General features: G+C 36.7%; 1 protein-coding gene across 5 annotated transcripts in view; it reads left to right on the top strand.

Moving 5' to 3' along the window:
• The window catches only part of LOC132195877 (hemicentin-2-like), a 187,126-nt gene extending 170,577 nt beyond the window's left edge, over nucleotides 1-16,549 (top strand). For 4 of the 5 annotated variants that reach the window (XM_059618154.1, XM_059618156.1, XM_059618153.1 and 1 more), the window contains 4 exons: nucleotides 7,979-8,189; nucleotides 10,374-10,439; nucleotides 12,888-13,187; nucleotides 15,507-16,549. In XM_059618154.1, coding sequence (XP_059474137.1) covers nucleotides 7,979-8,189; nucleotides 10,374-10,439; nucleotides 12,888-13,187; nucleotides 15,507-15,622 — 693 coding nt within the window. In that variant the 3' untranslated portion in view covers nucleotides 15,623-16,549. The remainder of the gene's footprint in view (nucleotides 1-7,978; nucleotides 8,190-10,373; nucleotides 10,440-12,887; nucleotides 13,188-15,506) is intronic. The other variant, XM_059618157.1, reaches the window with a different exon arrangement.
• The last annotated feature ends 4,643 nt before the right edge of the window (nucleotides 16,550-21,192 follow it).

The following is a 21,192-nucleotide window of genomic DNA, read 5'->3' as shown; positions in this document are numbered from 1 at the left end:
GCGGCCACACTGGAAAATATTTGCCCAAAGGTAGAGGTGACCTGGATAGGGAAAGTTCTTGGTCGGTTTCACCAAGTGCAATGCAAAGTTTAAATCAAATAGAAGTTTTGGCCCGTGAAATTTATTTAGGCCGCAAGTTGGACAACTCGGAAGAGAGAAAGGTGGAGCGTTCGGCGGGTCGAATCAATGGTGTAAAAGGCCAATCTATCACCTGAGAAACAGGTAAAGGCGCCCTTAAATCACGAGGCCCGAAGGAATTTAAGGTAGGCGCGCCGCCGGAATAACAAACTAGGGCCCGAATTATTAGCACTCGGCAGGGGTGCGCGGCCAATTTCGCAGCAGCGTGGATTTGGAGAGGAGCCCACACACCGCTGCCGAGGCGTAATTTGGTGATTGCAGCCGGCCCTTTTCTCGCTCCTTAAGTGTCTCAGCCAACGGTTATGTTGGTCACTCGCACGCTGATTGCTGGCAGCTGTTGAGTGAATTGAAAACTCTCCAGAAGCATCCACGAGGATTGGAAAAGGTCTTGTAATTTCTGAAAGGTCAGACCAACTGATTTAAATTAATTTCATTTAATTTGAAATGCAATTCAAGTTTTTTCTAGTATAATTTAAGTCAAATAAAAGAGGTAATTTTTTATTATTAATTCTTTTATAAATTTTTAAGTGCGCAGAATTAAATTTAAATTGATTAAAATAAAATAATTACATTAATTTTTCATTTAAATTTGGTTTTTAATATTGGTTAATTTTACTTAAATGTTTTGATTGTGAAAGTGAATTTAATTCTTTCTAATATGAATTTTAAATTTAATTAATTACTTTTAAATTAATTTTTTGGTCTCAGATGTTCAAAAAATTAATGGCCATTTTTGGAAGCCACCGTTGTTTAACCTTTAAAATTGAGAATGTGATTCAGATGAAATGAGTGTATAATTTTAAGTTTAAATTTATGTATCGGAATCGCTTCAAATATCCGCCGTCAAAACCCCCCACTGAAGAGCATAAAGAGCCAAAATTTAATCATTCAAGTTATCTCATCGTCTGCTGCCTTTTCAATTAAAATTCATTCCATAATTATGCAGTCATTACATTTGCAAAATTATCATTACCTGAAATTATTTCCTTTGATACAATTTTTCATATTTTATGAAGGGCAGAAGAACAAGATTATTAGAAAAAGCGAGCGCTATACTTTTTTGCACTTTGGAGGGAGAAGATTCTCCTGGGAAATTGGTTGCCGAGTTTATCCTGGCGAAATTTTCCTCATCTTTCACATCAGGAGACGTTTTTATCTGCCGCGGCGCCCAAGGAGATTTTATGCTCCATTTGCGCGACTCATGTTGGGCAGCGCACTGAAAACGACCCTTATTTGTAATCACTTCATTTATCGCATTAAATTTGCTTAAAACACGCGCCGCAAGAAGAGGCCGTAAACGTCTGTCAGATAAAAGAGCGCGGAATTGGCACGGAAATTTACGACTGCTGGCCAAAAATTGAGTGAGGGCGAACATGCCTTTGTATCGACAAAAAGGCTTATTTACTTTTGTGTCAGGCTTTTTGCAGTCATTAAACGTCTCGTTGGCGGAAAAGGGCCGCCGGGCGATTTGTCATCTTGCCCTCCTCTCTCGCCAAAATATAGATCTCCCAACACACACACATGGAAATCCTCCTTTTTTCCCTTTACTTTTTTAACCCGCCATTTTTTCCACGTATCTCATTCATGGCTTATAATTTTTTGTCGTAATTAAGAGCAATGTGCGTCGCTCGCTTGGTTCGGATTTATGACGGCGCGCTTTTTTCACTTTGCACACCCATTTCTCCCGCCAGCCTGTCATTTACAGTTAGCAACAACTATGCATTAGTCGGCAAAAAGGACCAACGCCGAGGCTCACAAGGGCCCTTGTTCATGTTTTCGCCCACCCACGGATTTGTCCTTTTTCATTTTAAGTGCAAAACCAAAGCAATGAGCGAGTTATTAAATTGATGATGATTTTTTTAGCTTTTAGAAAATCAACAATTTATTAGTTTGGCAATTGAACAACTTTGATAAAAGTTTCAATTAATTTATTGCATTTTTTTTTCATTATTCAACATTTCTAAAACCGCTCAGTATTTTATTACTATTTTATTCTAACAAGTTCAATTGTTCAAAATTGTAAAATTGAAATAAATTGATTCTTTGGGATTAGATTATAAATCTGCCGTAATTTATAGTAATTATTGCTTCGAATAATAAAATTGAAAAATAATCTCCAGGTTTATCCCTTCTTTATAATTTAAATTCCAATTCATTTATCTAAATAATCACAAATTCTTAAATGCAAATTTTAAGTCTGCTTGTAAATTTACGTTTTTATTTTCAGTATTTTCCTAACAAATTTGCACTCTTTTATTTCCAACGGCCTAGACTTTGTTTTGATAAAACTTTCGTCCTCTCTCAATGGAATTAATCTGCTTGCGAAAACCGCCAAAAACATAAACACAAGCGCTTTCCCAGCAGGGAAACAGTACGTGTATGCTTTGTTTCATTTTGGGATTTAAACGAATATATACAGAAACAAACGGCCGCCGTGTGTGTTTCTAGCCGCACAATTTTTTTGCCGAGGCACGAGAGCAGAAACTAATTTGAATTTTTAATAAGCCCGAGCGCGCATCTCCCCTTTTGGCCGCGCCGCGCGTCTAATAATTAGCTTCCGCCGCAGCTGATTTTAATTTCCTGGAGGCGGCGCAGGTGCCAACAATGGCCCGCCGAGGGCTGACACCTGTGCGACACACACACAGAAGTTGCGAAAACACAATTATTTGGGGGAAACGACGTTGCAAACAAGAAGAGTCTCGTGCACAATTAAACTCAGCCCGCAGCACCTGAATAAATTCGTTCAATGCCGCCAACGTTTGAACTTTCGCCGAAAGTTTGAGGCTGGAATTGCTCCGTTTGAGTTGCCTCAAAGTTGCCGTTTCGTCCTCGCTGTTGCGTGTTTCATTCAATTAGGTGGGCCATTTTGGAATGTCTTTGGCACCGAGCTAATTATACAGTTTAAGCGGCCAAATTATCTTGCCAGAGTTTCATGAACGTTGCTTAAATTTAAATGCAAGTATATTTTTATAACTTTTTTAGGCATTCTGCCTCTTTGATTGACTTCTTTAATTGGTTGAAAAGTATTTAATACACGCAATCAAAGAAGACAAAAATCTTCAAAACAATTAGATATTTGAATGCTTAAAATTGCGATATTTTTTTAATTTTTAATATATAACTTTGTATAATAAACAATAAAATATTTTATTGTTTATTTATTTATTATTTTATTTTGATTGATGGAGGCCGCATGCTGTGCTTAAATTAATTTGTAATTATCATTTACATTAATGCATAGTAAAAACCGCCTTTTTTATTTATATTAATTTTTGTTTAAATAACTTGAAGATATAAACTGAATTATATTATTTCTATTATAATATTAACTTCATTTATTCTTCTTCTAATTTTAAGTAATTCTAAATGTAGCTACCGAAATTAAATAACATACTTTAATGTCATATCTTCGTCTCAAAAGCATTTTAATTAAACCCACTTAGATTTCGCTTTGATCGATTGGAAGAGCAAAACGGGGCGTCTCATTTTCGCTGACCTGGATTCCGGCGCTGCATAAATTCTGAAGCGAGCCACGCAAAAAGTTGTTGGAGTGGTTGTAAAGAGTCAAGTGTGGAACGCATAACGACGCGAGGAATTCGGCTGTGCTTAAGTCATCTGAGAAAGGCTCAACCTCATTACACCTTTGCAAAGGGACGAAAAAAACACGAGGGCTCTCTCCCCCGGCCAAGTTGGGCTTTTGCAAATATTGCACGCGCTCTTTTCCAACTCTAATGCGAAACTCAAACCCAAAACTCATTCACTCGCGAGTATGTTTACGTGGTAAAGCAGAAGAGACGGGTGCATTACCGCACACACAGGCCCTTTAGATGGACGTACCGACCCTGAACAAACTAACTCTGCTCTGACCGACTTCACACGGCTCAAACTCACACACACTGCCTCTAGATTGAATTCACCATATATTGCGGTCAGAACTTTTGACACAAGCAAATGGCCTCTGCGTTTCATCTTGCTTAATTGAATTTGGCGGATTGTACTAGATGCACTCTGGATCTTTGACTATCTATGTAATTGAAATTGCACGTGAATCCAATTTAATTTTCAGTAAAACTTTAAATAAGTTACAGAAAAGTAATCAGATTTCATCTCATTGAAAAATCTTCATTCAATAGTTTTGAAAACCTGAATTACGTTATTTGGTTATTTATTTAAATTTTGATAAAATCAGTAACATTTTGAAATTGAAGAGCTTAATTATAAGGAAATTTGACAATGTAATATAATTTCTTTAAGGACATTTTAATTTAATTTCATCTTGAATAATGTATCGTGATCAAGAAGATGAACGAACTCAACAGAAATTTAATTACTTACAATTTACCAAATATGAGGAGGAATTTTCGCATTTTGCAAATTCCAAAATGGTCTTGAAATGAAGACGGGCGCCTAAATCAATTAATTTGGCGCAGAGCTGCTAGTCCGGATTAATATGTTGCCATATACGCTGTTGGAATTCCGTCTTGTGAGCGGGTCTTGTGCCTTTGAAGGGTATTAGCTTTCCTTCTCCGCTGTACCAAACGAGAAACAGAACATGACGAGCCCGAGAAATGTCGCACAGTCCAGCTGCGCTCTCATTCCAGAACCGGAAATGAATGTGTCCTTTTTAATTCCAATATTAGCTTCACTTGAAGGTTTCTAATGAAAAAAGTAATAAGAGGAAATTCTCATTTGCTACCTGCGCGTGGGCGGGCGAATATCTGCATGAGATCTTCCGAGGAGAGAAACAAACAAACAGTGGAGAAGCTCTTCTCTCTTCCGGCCAGCCAAAGGATTAGAGTTAAATCTGACTAGCTGGTTAGTCGGCCTGTCATCCGTGGTTTTTGGGGCCCGACTTGTCTGACCGCAATCAAAGCGCCCACCTTCTCATTGACTACTACTGCTGATTCGGCCGCACTCTCGCAAATCCGCACAGGCATTTCTCTCTTCATCTCACTTGAGATCTTCTGCCTCGCCTCAATTTGCTTTGGCTTGTTTTGTTTCAGACGAATTATTAGTAAATTAATACTCACGGCGCGGAATCAAGTTTTGCCGCCCAATTAAAACTTTGCTAATTAGGTGGTTGGAAAATGAGAATGGCTTCTTGCAATTTTCATTAGGGAAAGGTGCAAAAGTGATCAAGTGAATTCGATTTAATGTTTTTAATTAAATTTCTCACAATCAGCGGTGAAAATCCATTAAATGGGAATTTGATGAAGCGTCAACTATTTTTTTTTTTAAAGTTAACCATGAGGTAAATTGTTTTGGATTTTAAGTAAGTAAATTTAGAATTTGGTTGGATAATCTGCTGATATTTCAGGTGTTCAAAAAAAATTATGATTCACTTTCATTAATATCTCTCTTCTATTTTCATACAATTAAGTTTAATAATATTTTAAATTGCACTTAAATTAAAACTGTCTTTAACTATTTCAAATTAATTTAATCATTGCCTTTTTACGCCAACTAAATACTTATATAAATTACCAGTATATATATTACAAATGCAAACACTTAAAAATATTTTTATTAATTACAAATTACAAAAATATCAATTGAGACGTGAAAAATAACATGTTCCTTCAAATTATTCTAATTGTTGGATTTTAACACCATAAATAATAAAACTTGCAAATTTCAGAGTTGTTTGAGATACTGGAGGTGTTGTGAGGCCCTCCCTGCCCCCTCCTTGAACAACTCGACAAACACTCTCTGGAGCAGTGCGTATTATTTCGGAAGTGGCGCTCGACTGCTGGATTAGCAGCAATTTTACAACTTAATTAAGTCTGCCCGTAAATCAGCGGGATTATCCGTGCGCAAGCAAGTGTCGGTGCGATTTATTGCGTGATGATATTAGAAGGCGCAGTAGCGATTAAAACGGACCCAATCGAGTCGCGGTGCGCGGGCGGAGCGGAAAGACATTCACGGACTGGGCCCGCCGCGGCAGCGGAGTGAAGAGGAGCGCCGGCCGCCGATCAATAGAGCAGCCCGGCGCGCTTACTGCGTATCATGACGCACCTGAAACTGACTCGCTCCCTCGCCCACCAGCCCGCCCGTTCTCTCGGCGCGCGCGGGTAATTGTTTATTTAAGCTATTAGAAAGGTCCTCCTCGAGATTACGAATCTTGATGACCAGCCGCTTTTTGTTCGCCAACGTCGCTTATCATACCAGATGCCTCGCCATTGCCCCATTTGCACTATTTGGCGAAAAGCACACCAACTTTGTCCACACAATAAATCAAACCCAAAGTTTGAATTTTGTATTTGAGTTTGAATAAATTAACATTTAATTATTTCCAATCTTGCTAAAAATAACTTTTGTCAGCGAAATATATTTCTTTTTGACATTGATTTTGAAATTTTTATAAAATAGAATTCCATTAACTATCAATCACAAGAATTTTTATCTAATTATTTGGAAATAAAAATACTGCACTAAATTTAATTTATTTAAATTTTTTTACTTCTGTTGATTTAATTTAAACACATTGGAGCTGAATATTGTGTCTATAATATTTTTATTGTTAACAAATTATTTAAATTTTTATCAATATTAAATAGTTTTATTTTACTTATTACGGAAGTATAGCGACAAATATTTCCACAATTTATCATTTTTCAAAGAAGTTAACAATCTTCGTAGGATTGTTTTTACCAAAATCACCCATTTTGAAACAATGTCTCGTGTGAGTGAATAAGAAAGGAGGACATTCGCATCGCAATGCAATTATTGCGCCAGAACAATAACAAACAAGCCCACTCGTTTGCAATGAACGGCCCACATTACCTCTCAGCTCTCGAGCAGCAAAAAACACGAGACTTCCTTCGTCTCCATCCTTCCTTTCTTCGCCTCCAGGCAAAAAAAGAACACGGTGTGCAATGATTCCTCTTCGTTTTTCCCACAGTAAAAATCTCGACGTGCAGCGTACACGATTAATTAAAATTGCGCCGAGCTGCTGCATCTGAGGCCAATTAGACGCAGGAAGTGCGCCTGTTTGCTAACGAGAGAATTATTTTCTCTCAACGATCGCCGTTATTTCTCGGTATGCAACCCGCTGGGCACGGCGGCTCGGCAAATTGCCTGAAAATTAAAAAGCGCGTCGGACGAGTGCTTTTTTAATTATACACTGCTGGTTACTATTTCATTCCAACCAGAAAAAAAATCTTGCCTTTTGTACCTTCTGATCTGAACATTTTAATGACTTTTCCTGCAAAAGCTAATTTAAATGTAAAATAGTTTATTAAACATAATAATTTAAAAAAATTGCAGATAAAAATTTAAAAAAAAAAAAACTATATTTCTAGATTTTTTTATGAAATTTTTACCTCAATGTGTTACGAACTTAATTTTTGTATAAATGAGGAAAATTTAAGCTTATTTTATAACATGTTCATTAAAAATTACATTGCCGAAAAAAGTTAAATTGTAGAATTTTTTAAAAAAGCTGGAAAATTAAAAATAAATTCAAATGTATTATGAGCTTTTTATCTTATTACCAAATTGTGTGACAAACTTGATTTTTAAATAAATGAAGTATAATATAAAAATATTATTTGAGCTTCATTTTAAAATTCACTTATCATACTGAGATGATCTTTGAATTTTTTCCATTACAGGAAATGTTTACTTTGCTTAATGATTTCATGATTTTTTAAAATTTTTATTTGACATCATCAACATTAAAAGAAACTGAAATGTCATAGTTTGGAAATATTCTAACTAGATTTTTGAAGATTTAATTTTAATTGGAATTTTATAAGGCAGCGTCATTATTAAATAGTTTATTTTAGTATAAAAACGTATTTGAATTTGGTTCTCATCACTGAATATTTCTTGTTGACAGGTTTCCTGGATTCGAAAACGCGACCTGCACATTTTGACCTCGAGCATCCACACGTACACCGGCGACGCCCGCTTCATGGTGCTGCATCCGGAAGGGTCTGACGAGTGGAACCTGAAGGTGGACTACGTGCAGAGGAGGGACGCCGGCATTTACGAGTGCCAGGTCAACACCGAGCCGAAAATCAACATGGCGCTGCTGCTGAACGTCGAAGGTACGCGAGCAAAAAAGAAATGCAAACAACTAACTCTGCTCTAACTCCCGTACCGTCGAGTAGGCTACTGCGTATTTAGACAAACCCCGAGCAACCCTTTCTGTCTGTTTGTCCTGCCGAGTGTGTGTTTTTGTCGTGCCGACGACGAGTGATCCAAATTCGATGCGATTTTCGCAGCCACTCGAACTAGCGCTCAGCAGACTTGCAAATTTTCCATTGATTCTCTTTCTCTCTCTATCTCGCTTTGTTATCTCTTTCGCTCGCTGCTGCCGATGAATGCGTTTGATTGGTTGGAATAACAGCAGAGGTTTTCGCTCAAACGTGATTTGCATTTTATCCTGCACTGGAAATACACATACATTTCTGTTCACAAATTGACCACTTGAACAATTCCTATTGTTTAATTAAAAGCTTGATTGCGAAACACAGATCACAACTTTTTTTACCGGACAATTGATATTGAGTTTAAATTTTATTTGAAATTTTTATAAATATTTCCTTTTTGTAAGTAAAAAAATACAATTTTCACGTCTGCATTCTGTATGATATCATCCCCCTGTTTTGTTCAGTAGAATTTGAGAACCTTTTGACACACATTTGCTGTAAATATATGCGTGTGCGAGTTGAGTAGTTTCGACTTTGCCACTTCTCCATACACCTTTGGCGCTGCAGCACTTTTGTTTTGCTCGTCGTCGTCGTTTTTAGTGCTTCCCGAAAATTCCTGCACGCATAAAATACATAAAATATTAATGTCGCCCCCTGCCAAAGTAGAACTTTTAAAAGTTGCCGGATGCATTCGAATTTGGAATTTCATGCAAAATTCATCAGCCGGGCAATTATTTTTCATTGTGGCTGATAAATTCCCTCCTGCTGTTTTATTATTTCAGCAGGTCCGTCGTTAAATTTAATTGAGCGCGCCGCGTGTTCCACTAACATTCACACGCACCTTCACACAATTTTGCACTGAGCGAGCTGCTCTCTCTTTTTGCACTTGCATATAAAGTCAATGGGACTCTCCACTTTATTGCATTGGCGTCATTTTCCAATCACAGAATGCTCTCAAACGTTGGAATTGAAAATGTAATAAACGCGAATGAGTTTCTCAAGTGGCACTTGTTAGTGCTTTAATAATAATTTTATAATTTCATCGTCGCGTTTACTAATGTAGACCGTTCAAAAGTGACAGTAACATTTTATACTGGCTCATTTTCCATTTTGCGTCATCCATCGCTCATTAAAAATTTTATGAAAAATTATTTAAGTCATGACAAGGAAATTTCTGTTAAAAAATTTAGTCAAGTTTATTGTTTTTTTAAGCGTTTCAATTAGAATAATTACTCTTTTGCAGATATTTTCAATTATATATTAAGTTTTCCAGAGGCATTACAACATAACATTTGAAGTTTACTTTGAAAGTCAATTTCAAACATTCATCTACGCTCTTTCCTTCCCAATTAATTATACTAAAAATGTAATTCATTCAAATATTTATTTGCAATTATTAGATTTGTGAAACTTCAATACTCGCAATTTTAAGTCTTGCTAGAGCTATTGATTTTGCCAGAGTAGGAAAAAAAATTCGTAAACGGATAAAAGATGAATCGGAGTTTTGTGCCAGTTTCTCTCTCCGGTGCAAAAAGGCGAGATGTTGTTTCGTTTCCAATCCAGTGCCGATCTCGCTCGCGCAGAGGAAAAATGCAAATCATCCTTTTCCGCACGCAACGGCGGCGGCGAAACACGAACAAAGCGACAGACACACACAGACATAACTCACGGCGGCAAGTGCATTCTGCCAAGAGCTGCGTTTGCCAAATTCATCTCTCCAAGACTTTGCACTACCCCTTTGCGAAGCGCAATTTTCGACACCTTGCATTGGACGGGGGCCAAGTAGCGTGTGGTGGGGCCGAAACATCCGACGATTCGCTTGTAAATCACACGCAAATTAACAAGTCTGCTCTTCCGACCGAATTTGCGTCACACTCTGCGGCGACCAACAGCATTCCTCGGTGTCTCCCCCGTCCCGAAAATTTACAAATATATATCACACCACGCACGCACTCACACGATGTGTCTAATAAATCAATCGGCCGAAATTTTTCCGAGCAAAGAAATGAATGGAAAAAAAATTCAACGAGAAAATTCTTTTTGGTTGTTAAACGAGGCTTTCTTTTGTGTTGATTGCAGACAAGAATTCCACTGACTTGCTTTCTACGGCCCGCTCGAGCGGCAAGGCTGCCGGACCCTTCTCAGGTGCTTACCCTGACTTCTTCTGCCACCTTTGCCCCTCGGTTTGCCCGCCGCGTTACCACGAGAAAAGCCGAAACGCCCAAATCCATTGTAAATATTTTCTAAACACAAAAAAAGTACCACATCCGTGTGTGACACCTCCACCAAAAACCACTGGTCATTTTAACTGTTTGTCACTTTTGAACAGAATTAAGCACCCAAGAAACAATTCCATGTCTATCACTATCAAAGTAAAATTAAAACCATCAATTTTTTGCACAATATCAAACACATTAATTACACATTTCTTTGAGCAATTATAGAGAATAATGGATAAATATTCTTTGAAAATTTAGTTTCCAATCTCAAGACATAAAAGCTGGTGACTTTTGGAACATGATTGTGGTAATTCATTTTCATATCATTTATCTGAAAAGTAAATGAAAATATCCTGGAAATTAATATTAGAAAATATTTTGAATATTTAGTAAAAATGTGTATTTTAAATTTATAAATTAATTAGTAAGATAAAAAGATGAATTTTGTTAACTTTGAAAGTAAAAAATTATTTATTCAATTTTTATAATAAATATCTGAATTATGTAGATTCAATGGCTATAACAAAACCAGAAAAAGGGTTAATTGCGTTTAAATATTTTTGTAACCTGCAAAATTCTTAAACTTTACCAAAGCTTCACATTCTGTTTAAAAGTAATTTTCTTTGATATTTTGTGAGCTTCTTAAATAATAATGTGAAACAAGCGAACCTTGTGTATTTAAAATATTTTTTGGCATCTATAAAGTCTAAGCTACGCTTGCCGTAGCTGGTTTCTTCCAACCTTTGCCATTGTATTTTGAAAATCGATAAATTTAATCCTTTCTCTTTGTACGCCCATTTGCTCAGAAAATTACTAATTGTCTGGCAGACTCCTAATTCGTAATTCCTGGAATTGTTTTTGATACGGTGGACTTTTGACTTAAAAGCAATTGAGCACCCTCAATTTTGGGCGCATTCATCGTGGATGCCTCCGCCACCAAAACCAGCCAAATTTAATTTATTTTGAGGACAAGTTTGCAAAAGCAAACTCCATTATCCGATTTCCCCAGAGTGTTTCGCTCGCTCAGTCAGACGACTTTTGATCTCGAAATTTCTCCCCAAACTCAACCGCCCTGCGAAATTTGAGGCGAAATTTTCCTTTGGGAGAGAAAGTTGGAGAGAAAGTTCAGCAAAACCTCTCATGTCATACACGGAGCATTGTGTTTATTTATTTAGTTGACGATTTACTCATTTACCACGATTTCTGATTTCACGAGGGCGAATCCGCCGGTCTCCTGGTAATGCGCATCGGGCTAATCCGGAAAGTTAAATAAAAAGTCCAGACCAAGTATTTTCGTAATAGCAGGGCGAGGTTGCAGGGAGCAAGTCATGTTACAAAGTGGTCGAAAAACCTTGTGCCGAAAATACTTGGTAGCTCATCGCTTAACCCTGTTTTTCTTTTAAAAGGCGATGAGTTGGAAAAGCCGTGTAGATTTTCTTTCCACACAAACTCTCTGTTTCTCGATCCCTGCTTTGCATGCGAATGGGTAGAGGCGCCTAGAATGTCTTGCTAACAACGGATTGCACTCGTTTTTATTCCACCACTCGCAGCTCATTTGCTTGATGTGCACTAGATTTTTTTTTCATTCTTTCACGAGCATGAATAGTTTGTTATTTACATCAACTCATTGTCAGACTTTTATTGGAGCATGAAAGTCGTAATTGGTTCTACGTGCGTTATTGCAATAACTGTGGGAAATAAACTTTTTGCACGAGGAGCCATTTGAAAGTTGGTTTAACTGCTTTTCATTGTGCATGAGGTGATAAAACGCCCTTTTCGATCTGCACAGAGTTAATTAAACGTGAGCAGAAGTTTCGATTTGTTGCTAGTCATTAGCGAGCGAGCTAAATAAATATGAAAAATATTTGGCAAAAGCGGCGGCCAAATTATTTGCGTTGCTCGATTGACGCAATTGTGAGAACGCTTTTGCTTGGTGGGAATAATGGAAATGTGTTAATTTAGCGCGAGTATTTTGCGCAAGTGAACTTGTTTGCTCGTCAGCACAAAGTGAAATATGCTTTTGTTATATGCGAGTTGTGGAAATTGGACGTAAAGCTAAATGTTGGTTAAATTATTCCTGCCACTCTCCACTAGTTTTAAAAATTCAGCATTCAACTAATTAAATAAAATAATTTTAATTAACCCTCCATAAATTTCTGATATTTTCTTTTACTTATTCTTACAAAAAGATGTTTTCAAAAATTTATAATATTTTACATTTATATAAAAAAAATCCCTCGCTCTAAAATAACATTTTCCATTTACTCACTTAACAAATTTTGCCAGTTTGGTATAAATTAAGAAAAACCGTAGCTGATTTTGAATGTTTTTGGGCCAACGTTTTGCGAATGCACTTTGTGTCTGGGTGTTGCAGCGGCCCAAGCGACCATCTGGGGCCCTGAGGACGTTTACGTGAAGCGCGGCAGCACCATCAGCTTGACCTGCCAGGTCAACATCCACGCGAACCCGCCGTCGTCCGTGCTCTGGTTCCACGGCGCGGCCTCGGTCGACTTTGACTCGCCACGCGGAGGCATCAGTCTGGAGACGGAGAAGACGGAGGCGGGCACCACCTCCAAACTGCTCATCACCAAGGCGCGTCTCACCGACTCGGGCAACTACACGTGCGTCCCGTCGAGCGCCGAGCCCGCCAGCGTCTGGGTCCACGTGCTCAACGGTAAGATTTTTTTTGCATTTTTTTATTGTTTTTTTTTTTATCAACAGAGTGTTAACCTATTTTGTAAAAAAAATACAATTTTAAATGCCAATGATTTTTATAAATATTTTACCGTTTTGTAATCATTATTATGTCATTTTATATTGCACAAAATTAAAAAAAATTTTGAGACATTTCTGCAAAACTGTGCAAAACCAATCTTAATGATGAAAGATTTATCCAATTTTCACCTAACGATAAATTTTGTTTTAAATTATGAATTCTATATAAAATAAAAATAAATAGGTATCAAAATAATACAATTTAGATCTTCAATTTCATAAATAATTAAAATATAAAAAAATATTCTTTTTAATTTTTAAATATTTATAAATAAAATAAATAAAAGTAAAAAGCGATAAAAAATTTAAAGAAAAATAAGTAAAAATAAATGTCATAGTTTATCATAAAATATTTTCCATACCAAATTCATTAACGTTAAAAGTTTATAAACAATTTTACAAAATCAAACTTAAGTCAGATTTTTTAATTTTAATTCGAAGAGTATTATCATTAATCTATTTTTTTTAACATACCCAAACATACCCATGTTGTTCTAGTTTAAGATATTTTTAGTACAAAAATTAAACACCAACAACCAAATGGAAATTTAAAAGCACAAAATAGATTTCAAATTTAGATTTAAATTGACGCATGCTGCAGAGAAACAAATCCCACCACCTCCTCCCAGACGTACATTTGCATCACGGCAAAGTTTCATTAAGCCGGGGAATCAAATGAAATCGCGATAGCCGTCATTTTTATGTTTTAATTTTGCTCCTTTACGAGTCCCAGTTGCAATTTTAGCCTGGAAACGGCACGTCTTCAAATATGAACGATACCGCCTCTAAAATGCAGATTCCCACGCCGCACGTAAAACCCTATGTCGTGTTTACGACTGCCCGAGGAGCTCCACGTGTGCCCCTTTTCCTGGTTGAAGAGAGAAAATTGTGAAATACTAAATATCAATGCAGCAACGACGGCCAGATTTGTGCAAATATTCCCGCGCAGATTGGCAATTACGACGAGTGGCGCGGATTTGATCGATTTGGACTGTGGCCAAAAATCTACTCTTGAGTCTCATCTGCCGATAAATTTGAATTTTCAATTTGAAAATTTATGACTCATTGTAAAATAAACTGCATGAAAACAGTTTGACCGACGGAAAATTTAATTATCTTGATTTACTTTTGGCATTTTTCCGATTAATAATAAAAATTCACAATACAAAATGACGAATGATTAAAGATTATTTTAAAAATTTGTTGAAATCAATGTTATTTTAATTTTCATTTAAAATAATAAAATCTAGTTGGCAATAATTTTATTTCGTGAATTGATTTATTCATTCCATAAATTGAAACCTAGGCCTTGATTAATTTTGTACGTTAAAATTTTTTGTAACATATTATATTATTTTGCAAAAACTGTTACGTTTTTTCGCCAGCTACGTTTTATTATATGTTCTCCAAAGAACAAACTCGCACTCTCTTTTATTATTCGGAATGCACCTCTTGACGCTCGTTTATTCAGCCACGGTGGCGATTCGTCAAGCGACGCTCGCCTGCGTTTGCATGCCCGCGGCACACACACGTGAACGCGGTGCGGCGGCTAATTGCGCCGATTAATCCAGTCGAGGAATTCGCGAAACGTGGAATTAATTGCTGACGCACTCGGCCGGGCTCCATCCATCAGCACCAGGGGCGGCGAGCCAAGTGAAAAATCACTGTCGCCGATGCGTCACCAAGTCGCGCGAAATTTGTGCTGCATTGCAAAATCTTCTATCTATTCATTTTTTATCCTGCCATGACATTACAAAGTTTATAATTAGCCTTTTCCTTGTGGAGTGAGTTGGGAAACATAATTTCCATTATGTATAGTTGAAAATAATTAATTTTATAATTTGTGAAGCAATCCACACAATTTTGATTCCTATAATTGTGATCTCTATTTCTATTTCCAAAAAAGATGAACATCAATTTACATAAAATTTATATTTTTATTTCCTTGAAAAAAATGAGATATTTATGCAAAAGCTAATATATATTTAAATTTATAAATTTTTATTTGGTTTAATTTTATTTATTATTTTAAATTTTTCTTATAAATATTATTTTTTTTTAACGCATTCATTTTGCATTTAAAAATAAATGGTATTTTTACATTTTCTGTCAATTTGTTAACAAAATCTTTGTCACAATTTATAAATTTTTTTAAAACTTACGAACTGCGTGGTTTTGAATCGATCTCTGACCGGAGGATGTGTTTGTGTGTTTTCAGGTGAGCACCCGGCAGCGATGCAGCACGGAGAACACGGTGCGGGTCGTCGTGTGGCGCGCTCGGCTTTGGTGTTGTTGGCCTCGTTACTCGTCCACGTGGCGCTCACCTGCAGATGATGCCACTAAGTTTCTGCTCAGGACAATCCAGTTGTGTTGAACTGCGTCGACCACGAACGGACGAGTGCGAATCCGAACCTGCAAGTTTTTCAGAAACAGATGGAAAATTTTAGGGCAAAGTGAATTTAAATTTAAACCTCCGATATGTATCACGCGAATCCCGTGCAAGTACGTATTCAATTTACAGTGGAACTGTGGCGCGCGCAATTCCCTCCCCCTGCGAAAATCGGTCTCACTGGATTTTTCGTGGTTTTTGCGATTTTATCTCCCGGGAGAATCCTTTGAGTCTATTTATTCGTCATCCTTTTTCCTCTGCAGATCGTCCAAGTGCTTCCTTCAATTTTCATTTTGGAACAAATTTCAAAGCTCAAAAAGAACAAAATATTGATTCTTGAAAACAATCAGATTGCTTGATTTCATTTGCAAAAGCAAGCCGCTGAAATTCGGCGTCGGCTTTTGCCGGAAGCACCTGGAAAGCCTAATTTGGACGCTACGTGTAGTTGGTGTAAATATTTACGCGATTTAATGTCCCCCACTCCCTTCGAGACTGCGGTCGTGTCCGGCAAGGACAATTGACTTCCTTCACTACTTTTCCTGTGCTCAGAGATTTTATTGTGGAAATGCTGGTGACGAGAAGAGGATCAAACCTGAATCCTGTGTTGGATCTGCGCGAGAACGTGTTGTGAAAATTGCGATTCATTAACATTAGTGGCAGTGCTCAGTCAGAAAATGCGAGAGAAAAACACTTGTTCTCTTTCTCTCTTACATGTTTATGTTCCAGATGGCATTTCATTAATTGAGAGATATTTATTCCTGTGTCCTTTGCGTTTCATATGTGATCAGAGCAGTTTTGCGAATCTCATCCTTGACACATTTCGTTGTAGTGTGAAAACAAATTATTAATAAAAATTATCTGACGTTGCAATTATTTACACAGTTTTCATCAATAAAAGCCTGTTATTTTTATTATTTAAAATTTAAATTCATAAATTATTTTATTAATTAAGTTCTTTTTATTTAATTTCTTGAAAAACTTGGGCTTCGCTCTCATAGCAATAATTTTTATCCTGGAATTTTCATTTTAATTTCACAAGAATCATTTAAACTATTGAAATAAATATTTATAAACTAGAATTATTTAAAGTATCGAAAAAATATTGTATCAATACTTCTATTCACCTCAGAAAGTCTTTCATACTATTCTATTTATTTCCTTATGTTCTAATGACTGAAATGATTCTTTTTCTTCATTGGGAATTGTCTTTTAATCACTTTTTGTATGCTGTCTTATATTTAAATGACTCTTTTGTTTCTATGGGCACGATAGTGTACAAAAACCCTAAAACTGACAAATTACACATCTTTCACATATTCAGCCCTCTTTTTCCACGTGTTTATTTGACAACAAGACGATCAAGTTTCGCCATCAAATAGATTCAAATGACGGCAACGGGCGTGCTAACGACTTGCGAGGTGTGCGCGAGAGGAATCCGCATCGTCGCATAATCGGTGGAGGCAATTTGAATGAAATAAATTCGAGCCCTAATCTATTTCATTGCGGCAAACTTTTCTTATCTCGTTCTCCTCCTTTCACGCTCCATAAATGGCCGCGTGCCGAATTTCAAGGGCCTTTCGAGAGCTCCCACTTACAATCAAAGCAAAACTCGCTGATGGAGTTGGATTATGAGAAAATCGCTGAAGCGTCAAAAGCAGGAACTCAACAGAGATAGGATATTTTACCAAAACTCGGCGGAGCAGGAAAAGAATCGAGAGGATTTTTTACACCTGGAAAATTTGAAACATTTATTGTACAACTTTATTTTCGGGAGACACAAAAATTTCAAAACTCTGATTTTATAATTATTGGTTCAAACATGAAATTCACATGATTTTTTTTATTTAATTTAGAAAAAAATTCGATTAAATTATTTAAATATCTGGAAAAAATTTAAAAAATTATACAGCGTGGAAATAAAAGTGCCTTTAGTTTTGAAGTTTTATCCATTTCTATTTTTAATAATGCTGATTTGTTATTGAATAATTTTACAGTACCATCAAAATAATTTTAACCAATTAAACAGTAAAAAATAAATACCTCTCGTAAAAACGAATAAGAGATTAATCTAAATATCATTTATTATATTTATTTCAGAAACAAGCGTGAAAGTTCAATTTCAATGTTCACAAACGACTGCAAAGATTAACTGGCGAAAAAAGTGAGAAGGCTGCGTGAAAAAAAGTTTGTATTGCGGGACTATGTGAATTTTGGGGCTGCACTGCACCATCGATGGCTGGCTGGCTGGTCTGGTGCCAAAACGAAGAAGCGACTCACTCCATCGCGAAAGTAAAAAAGTTGCTGCGTCTAATTTATGGCGCGGCATTCTAATTGAAAAGTTCGAAAGTTGCCTGCGCGTGTTCGCCACCATTATTGGTCGTGTTTTCGCGTCGAACACAAAGAGAAAGAAAGAAAAAGAAACACGCGAGAATGGCCGGGCGCTTCGACTCGGCGCCAATTTACGCGCCCGACGGGCTGCATACCAATTAGGCACCGCCACTATAGTAAAGTGAAATTCGCTCCCAGCTGAACAATTCACAACGTATTTCGAATATGCATAATGCTCCATATTGAATTAGCTGACAATTGGTGTTGGCGACAGCAAAGTTTTTTTTAGTTGCAAATTGTGTTTATTGATATATCACAAAGGCAATTGCTGCCCATAACGGGATACATCATTCATACATTCAAAATTATACAAATTCAATACAATTGAGAGAAAAGATGAGAGTTTTACAAACAAAGTTTTACATGCGAAATTTCACAAACAAAATTTTCAATTACAAATTATTTATTTATTTCCCCCTTTTGCATGAATCAGGGAGAGAAAAGTGTAAATTTATTTGAACCGAATAAATAAAATGAATTAATGTGTTTTTTTTTATTGGAACTACAAAATAGATATTTCAAAATGAATAATAATTATTTATTAAAATTTTAAAATTTGATGTAAACAATTTAGGTTTAGTGGATTCCTTATTAATATTAGCCTCAGCAATTAGAAAGAACAAGAATAAAAATCTTAATTCATTAAATTCAACTCACTCCTTGTTAGCCAAATTTTATTTATGTATTTTGAATCAATTCAAAAAAATTTCTCTAATTTTCCATCATTGGTCAAGTTCAATTCCATTTTCACACTTTTCCTACCCGAGACTGATTCCGTCTTGGCTGAAAACAGATTTAAGGTCGGTGCAATTTCCGCGAATTTCTCTGCCCGGGCCAAAAGTAGAGCTCCGGTCGGAGCTGTCACCCGCCAAAATAGAGAAAAGGGACTCGCTCGCATTTATGACGGGCGGCAGTTAGGCAACCGACGTGTCAGGCGTGCTCGGCGGCGCAGCACATCGCCCAGGGGCCGACAATCGGCCCTGCTTCTAATTCCGAAGAATAAGAAGAAACACTTTCTCTCCCTCGGCCGTGGCTAGGCTGCAGCTGCGACTAATCAGCAACAATGGCCCGCCGGCAACAATTAGCAGGAAGTCTGGCAACTTTAACACCTGAGCAGCAGCCAGCTGGCTACTGAGATAAGTAAATAAATAAAGTTGGAGCAGGGCTTGGATCGAACAGGATTGATTCTCGCTTTTTATCGCGAGACCCGCCCGCAGTTAATTAATTATATGATTCTCCTGTGGATCGAGTGAGTGACACCAACAGATGGCCCGATGCGATCAGAAACTACACACCGAGCTTTCTTATTTGATTTGCAACACTCTTCTCGTTAACCCGTTCCTTCAAGTGCACTTTATACTCTCATGCGACGAGCAACGAACGGCATCTCTGGTGTTTCTTTGTCACCAAGTTTTTATGCGAAATAATTAACGGCAATAAATCTAATGATAGGAAACAAGATATTGGGTTTTATTTTTATAGTTTCAAATCATGTTTATTATAGTTAACTTGAACAATTTCTTGCACGTTTTTGGTCACTATAAAATTGAAATGAAATAAATGTTTACAATTTTTATACTACTAACATTTATATTTCTCATTCTTTACAATGATTAATTGAAAAACGGTTTATTTTCAAAGAAAAGAAAAATTGTCTGACAAAACAGAAACAAGAAATTTTATTGCATTGCTAAAACTTACCAGATCAAGAAGAATCCATTTGCAGCAGTAATTGTGTCTATTTTTACATCATTTTTAATAACATCCCACACATATACAACGGGGAGAATTTGTCTGTTTTACAACAATAAAATGTACTTTGAATATTAAAGTAGTGATTTAAGTAAATGAAGCATTAAAACCGTCAAAAGAGTTAAAGAGTTGTAATTTTTATAGATTCTTCAAATTGCCAAGTTTTCACTAGATTCCAAAAGCAAAAATAAAATTATGACTATCTGAAATCTCAAAACATTTGCATTGAAAAAAACCCAAAACCAAGATTCATTAGAGAATTTTAATTTCAAGTGATATTTATTTTTTTTTTGTCCAGACATTTTCTTCCTCATGTACGCATTCCAAAATATTTTGGAATAATATCAAATATAATAATTACTAATTATTGCTAGGCGTAGGAAAGATGATACTGTCAATCAATTATTTCGGATGATGCATAAAGCAATATAATGAAAATTAAAATACAAAAATTTAGTTTGTACTGCTTATCTGAAATTTATAATTTCTTCGCCACTTCGGAAAATTAAAATATAAAATTTTATTTTTAAAATTTCCACGATTGTATTTGATAAGGCACTGAAAACTTTCAGAATATAAAAACACTTCTTTGGTTGAGGAAGTCGCGCGTGAAGTTGCAAGTTAATATTCAGTGCGGATAATTTTGCGGCAACTATGGGTGAGTAATCAATTATCGAGAACGCATTAGGGCAGGATGGCGACGCGAGTCAGCAAGGGAAGCGGGACGCATCTTAAGGGGGTGCCGGCGGAGCTAGAGCGGCCGCCACCGATATTAAACAGGATGTGAAACCCATCCTGGTCGAGTAATGAAATATTAATCCACGGACGGGGGCCATTGTGCGCCGCCGATGCTGCAGCTGTTTACCAAATAGAGAGAGAGGATGCTCGCCCGCTTATTGTATAAAAGATTCCAACGGGGCGGACAAGTTTGGAAAATTTATCTACATACGTTGCCAGTGATTATTAGTTCTTTTTCAGTAATTGCAGTGAGCGAAACGCTGCACGCAAAGGAAATTTGAATTCAGGCCGCGTGTAATCCGTCATTGTTTTGTATTAATTTCGGTCTGTTGTTTATTTTTTCGGCGGGCGTGCTTTGTAATTAAAAATTTTTCAGCGACCATCCCTCTATTTGTGCGAGAGCTCGGCGATATCAAATTGGTTTTCACTCATCTGGAAAGTGCGCGGCGAAATAAAAGAGCCGCCTTGTTTAATCCCCTGTTATGAATAACGGCGCTGCGGTGGCGACGGCCAAATCCAGCTGCCTTTCATGCCGCGCTTCCAAAACGCTCGCTCTGCCACTTATTTCATTATCAGTTCGGAAAAAAACCGCTTTTCCGTCATAAAAATTGTGTGGATGATTTCAAGTATACCATTA

Source organism: Neocloeon triangulifer, unplaced genomic scaffold (genome assembly GCF_031216515.1).
Source record: "Neocloeon triangulifer isolate White Clay Creek 2 clone unplaced genomic scaffold, ASM3121651v1 ptg000011l, whole genome shotgun sequence".
In the NCBI taxonomy this organism is placed as follows: Eukaryota; Metazoa; Arthropoda; class Insecta; order Ephemeroptera; family Baetidae; genus Neocloeon; species Neocloeon triangulifer.
Note: the sequence above shows the minus strand (reverse complement) of the source record. Positions and strands in the feature narration are given on the sequence as shown.